Raw genomic sequence first — 6000 nt, forward strand, 5'->3', positions numbered from 1 at the left:
AGGTAGGCGGATGTATGTTTCTGATCACCCTATGGCCCATTTTATTTCTTATCAAGGACTCTCTCCTTATTAGGCCAACCTTACTGCCACCGCTTCTATTTGAGTTCCTCAGTATGTTTCAAAGGCTTTACGAGACCCTCAGTAGACTGTAGACATGACTACTGAGATGGATGTTTTGCAGAAGAATCATACCTGGGAGCTTATTCCCTTTCCCTCTGGGGGGACTGTTGGTTTTAAATGGGTTATCACCGTCAAGTATATCGCGGACGAAACCGTTGATCGATATAAAGTCCATCTAGTTACTAAGAGATTTAAGCAGACTCAAAGAAAGGATTTTTGTGCTACATTTGCCCCTGTAACTAAACTTTCTATTGTTCGCCTCCTTTTCTCTTTGATTGCATGTCATTCATGTCCTCTTCACCAGCTCAATGTGAAGAATGTATTTTTGAATGGTAATCTGACTGAGGTTATATATATGGACCCCCTCTTGGATTTCATCTTCAAGAGAGTATTCTAGGAAGGAATGTCGCCTTCTCAAATCTCTGTATAGCCTAAAGGATTTTCCACGAGCCTAATTTCACCACTTTTCTGAGGTCATTTTATCTATAGAATTTTTCAAATGCCACTCAAATTATACATGCTTTGTTTGTCGAGGATTGGATGGTCGTTGCACTAATGTTTTAGTTCATGTGGATGATATTATCCTGACTAGGGATGATGCCCAATGGATTAACAGGGTAAAGATGATATTTGGTCGTGCTTTTGAGGTTAAGTATTTGGATCCTCTTAAGTACTTTTTGAGGATAGAAGTGGCCCGCTCTCGTTGTGGTATTTCACTATCTCAACGTAAATACACATTGGATCTTCTTCAAGACAATGGAATGATTGATTGTCGTCCTACTTCCTCTCCTCTAGATTGGAATCATCTTCATGTCGAATTTGACGATCTATTATCTGATGCTTCTTATCAGAAACTCATAAGCCGTTAGTGTGGTAAGTAAGTTCATGCATGCTCCGCGCACTTCTCATCTTGATATCATTTATCATATTTTTTGCTACTTGAAGTCGCGTCCTGATTTTGGGGTATTCTATTCGTCTACTGCTCAACCTCATTTATCATGCTTCACTAACGCTGATTATTTTGGTTCTATTACAGATAGATCTATCTCTGATTTCTACACTTTTCATGGTGGTAACTTGATCTCGTGGAAAAGTAAGAAATAGAGTATGATTTCTTGTTCTTCTATTGAAACTGAATATCGAGCTATAGCCCTTGACACATGCGAGCTTATTTGATTTCGATTTTTGCTGACAAAGCTATGATTTCCTGTTTCTGATTCCACCACATTGTTTTGCGACAACAAGTATGTTATCATGTTTGCTTATGATTCTGTCCTTCATAAGAGAACTAGGCATATAGAGGTTGCTGTTCACTTTTTCAGAGAGAAAGTTCAATCTGGTGCCCTTCAGATAATATTCGTATCTTTTTCATATCAGTTTGCCAACATGTTTACAAAATCTGTTGGACCTTCTGTCACTAACTCTCATCTTGTCAAGCTGAGCTTAGTTAATATATTTGCTCCAGCTTGAGGGGGAGTATTGGGAAATAATGTCATGCATTTTTACTTCTTCCTAGTTTTCTATTCTCTCTGTGTAAGGGCATTCATGTCTATTCACCTTAGTTAATATAAATATCCTACCAAGCTCTCATTGAGAGACTTGACCATTCTCCTTTTACAATTCTTCTCTTACTACAATTAGAAATTTTTTTTTTTTTTTTTTGATAAGTACAATTAGAAAATTATAATTGCTATCATAGTCCTAAATGAATCTACACATCATTCCATTATGATGAGATACATAATAATGATACGATTTGTCTCATTCATCTTAATGCAGTATTATTCTCTTAAAGTTAATAGCCCTATTATTTTACTTTAATCTATTTTCCTCAATCTACTCCTTTTTTTCCTTCACACTCCCATCTCTTCTCTCTTTTCCTTTCCTTTATCTCTTCGATCTCGTCCCTTTCCTCTATCTCTCTGATCTCGTCCCTTTTTCTCTCTATCTCTTTTAAACCTGAGTTAACCCATATAAACCTAAGTTAAGGCTCAGGTTGCGTAGATCAAGCCCGAGCTCGGATTAGGTTGTGGTTGTGGTTGGGGTTGGGATAAACCATTTGAGACTCGGATTGGGCTTAAGTTGAGCCCCAATTTGACCCAATTTCTCACCCCTAGTTGTCCTCTACTAGTGCAATGTAAATATGAGTGTGTGTTTTGTTTTTGTTTTTTTTTTTTTTTTCCTTTTTCTAAGTAGAATATGAGTGGGTTTTAAGGTCATATGTTTTACTATTTTCATGGCCTTGAGAGTTTAACAGCAATAACCAAGACAAATAATAAAAACCATCAAAATGGATAGTGCTAGAAAAAAATCAAAAAGGAATTTAGAATTGAAATTAGAAAGCTATAAATGGAATCATCCATGGTTTAAAATTTCGTATTATCTTAGAATTTTTCAGCTGAGATTGCAACAGAACATCGATCCTGAAACATTGGATGCTTTGGGAATATTCTGGATTTGTATTGGAATTCTCCATGATGTCTTAGAACGTTTCAGTCAAGAGAATCTAGATTCTTCTCCCAACTGAAACACCACTAGATGATATTTTAAAATTTGAAATTATCAATGAACTTCACAAAAGAAAAACTCTCTTTCTCTATAGAAAGTGACACCATAAACTGTCAAGAAAATTAGGAGAGGAAATTTGAATTACCTGTGAGATGTTTCTCTAGCTTTTGGATATGAATTGGTGATAATATTGAGCGGAGGATGACAATAGATTCATTTTGAAACCCTATACAACCATAGATAAATTTATTTTGAATACATATGAGCCAAAGAAGCATTCATATAACTCCAAATCAACTAATATAATTTGTCGAAATACTTAATAGAAAATACCTTTTAGAAAACCCTCCTTCCCAAAAAGCATGTCATCTATTTGATATGCAGAAGAAGTGCATATAATTGTAGCTGCAGCATCTGCATCCAAAGAAAAGTGGGAAAAAATACAGTTAATTCTGTGGCGATGAACACAAGGACCCAGTTTTGTTGTGATAAAAACAAAATACTATATTAAGATGTGAGAAAACCTACAAAGTGGGGGAGTAGTATTTTCTACACTGAAAAATATTACCGTTTACATCATTTTTTACCAATGATGTACAAGCTCAATGTAATATATGCCTATAAGTAGCAAACAACATCTAAAAAGAGGAAATTTTAAATAAATAGATAAATAAAAACTTGTCTAATATAGTGAATAAATTATACTGTCTTCTACAATAATGCTTAAGTTAATTGTACCATGTCTTATTTGTATCAATAACTAGGGTTGCCAACACCATGATTGCAGAAAATAAAGAAAAACAGTAGGACACCAACCTCTTCCTGCCTCCATAGGGCTGGCACATTTAGCTCCACCTAACTTCAAAAACTCATCCATCACAGGGCCCAATGCCTGCATGTGGAATAAATGCAATCAAGCACCAGATTCACAGCCAAACAAAAATTTACGAACATAAAGGATCAGATAGGCTTCAAAGGGATTTTCAAACAACTACATACATGAAAGGAGAAGGACACTAGCACTCCAAAATCCAAACCACTTACATAAGAGAAATTATATGTTTATATATATATGGATACATATAACTTGAGTAAAACTAGTCATAAGCAATAGGAAGCTCTGACGATAACAATCCACTCTTCCTCTAACAATGGTTAGTAGTACCAATGTTTAAAATTTTGTCCTGATGCAATCTCTTGTTCAGGAGAAAAACTAACACATTCTGAAACATTATGAACAATTAGAGACAAACAGAAATATTCCTGAAACAATCAATATTTTGGGGTTAATGATTCGTTCCATCCACGACCAAAATTGGGAAGTCTCAGCCGAAACATTTTGAGATGGTATGTAACTTGAAACCAAGAGTATTACAAAAAGAAGAGAAACAAATGAAAAGTAAGATGACAGTCCAATTATTTGCAAAATGTTAATCTTGGACAGGATTAAGTACGAAATTCAAAAGAAAGTTCAGGGTTCAAAATCTCATTTCAAGTCGGAATGTCTTGGCAAAGACATCTTGATCTTGAAAATTACAAGAAAAAGACATTGGAGGGTTTGTTTCAGTACACTTATCAAAAGAAATAAAAAAATAAAAAAATTTGACGTCTAGATCAAGACATCTCATTTTCAACTGACCTAGACTTCAAACCATGAGAAGGTTTATACTACCAAAATGAAATATAGGTTTAAAAAAAAATTGAGATTAATAAATGAGGTCTGCTTGTTGATAAAGCATGATGCCTGAATAAGAATTTCCATATTCAGACGTGATGCAGTAAATTCAATTATAATCACAATTTCAATCGATGCCCCAATCAAGCTCTAATTATACACAACAGAACATATGAGAAGATGTACTACAACGAAGAAATTATAGTTTTCTTTTGAACTCTATAATAGCAATGTCAGGCCACCCCTGGAGTTGACACACATCCCAAGAGTTACATTAACCATCCACCAATTGCACATTACCCCCATTGATCTCAAACCAATGTTCATATTTTAAGATCCCAAATTAACGATCATCTTGAACAAGGCTAATAGGCTGCAATCTACACAAACTTATCTTACTCCAAATTTCACATTACCCCCCATTTATCTCAAACCAGTGTTCATATTTTAGGCATACAATCCCAAATTAACCGATCATCTTGAACAAGGCTAATAGGCTGCAATCTACACAGACTTATCTTACCCCTAATTTCACATTACCCCATTGATCTCAAAACAGTATTATATTTTAAGCTCAAAGTTCCAAATTTTAAGCAATCATCTCAAACAAGGGATAATAGGCTTCACTCTAAACAAACTTATCTTCCTCCTAATTGCACATTTATTTCGATTTGATCTCAAACCAGTGTTCATATTTTAAGCCCACGATTCCAAATTAAGCGATCATCTTGAAAAAGGGTTAATAGACTTCAATCTACACAAACTTATCTTACTCCTAATTGCACATTTATTTCCATTTGATCTCAAACCAGTGTTCCTATTTTAAGCCCACGATTCCAAATTAAGCGATCAACTTGAAAAATGGTTAATAGACTTCAAACTACACAAACGTATCTTACTCCTAATTGCACATTTTTTTCCACTGATCTCAAACCAGTGTTCATATTTTAAGCCCATAATTCCAAATTAAGCAATCATCTTAAACAACGGTTAATAGTCTGAAATCTAGACGAACTACTCTTAAACGGCTAGGGCATCAATAGTAAACAAAGAATTTTCCAACACACTGGTGGTACAACAACATCGATGGATGGAAAATCAACCATTCTCTAACCAAAATTCGACAGATTTCTTTAATTTTCTGAAATACATAAACAAAAATTAATGACAGAAAACAATCAAATTGTAGAGCTAAAAATGCTGTAAGTAATCAATAAATCATGAAAGAAGCAAACCTCGAACCCTTGAACTCTAAAACCAGAGCGAATGAGTGAAGACGTTAAGTCCAAGCTCAGTTCATCTAAACCAACGAAACCAACAATCTTCGAAGAAGCCATTGGAGCAATTCCAATACCTCTTCTTCTTTTCTGCAAATCTCAGAAACGAAAGAATTAACGATTGAAGAGAAGAATGCGAGTGGAAATAGATTTATTTTATTATTTATTTATAGAGTTATTCATGGTGTCATAGTGCAGCAGTCCACGTTCCTTTCAATCTTGAAAGAGTGATTTTCACGTTACCCCCTCCACACTTTGATGAATATTTGTGAGACCCTTATGTTTTCAAATTTGCAATATGCCCCTTGACCTTGTTGTACATTATGAAAATCTTATAGAAAATGACTAAATAACCTCATCTGAAACCTCTAACGAAAACCATTGTTTTTTTTTTTTAACAAATATATGTAGTCTTCACTC

The 6000-nt window shown here is 34.6% G+C and overlaps 1 protein-coding gene across 1 annotated transcript in view; it reads right to left on the reverse strand.

Moving 5' to 3' along the window:
* LOC147394171 (uncharacterized) overlaps positions 1–5740 on the reverse strand; it is a 62925-nt gene extending 57185 nt beyond the window's left edge. The window contains exons 1-4 of the mRNA XM_086453411.1: positions 5539–5740; positions 3445–3520; positions 2962–3042; positions 2774–2854 (exon numbers count right to left, since the gene is read on the reverse strand). Of these exons, the coding sequence (XP_086309537.1) occupies positions 2774–2854; positions 2962–3042; positions 3445–3520; positions 5539–5640 (340 nt within the window). The 5' untranslated portion in view covers positions 5641–5740. The remainder of the gene's footprint in view (positions 1–2773; positions 2855–2961; positions 3043–3444; positions 3521–5538) is intronic.
* Between the last annotated feature and the right edge of the window lie 260 nt (positions 5741–6000).

This window comes from Akebia trifoliata, chromosome 9, assembly GCF_017979445.1.
Source record: "Akebia trifoliata isolate Shusen 1 chromosome 9, ASM1797944v1, whole genome shotgun sequence".
In the NCBI taxonomy this organism is placed as follows: Eukaryota; Viridiplantae; Streptophyta; class Magnoliopsida; order Ranunculales; family Lardizabalaceae; genus Akebia; species Akebia trifoliata.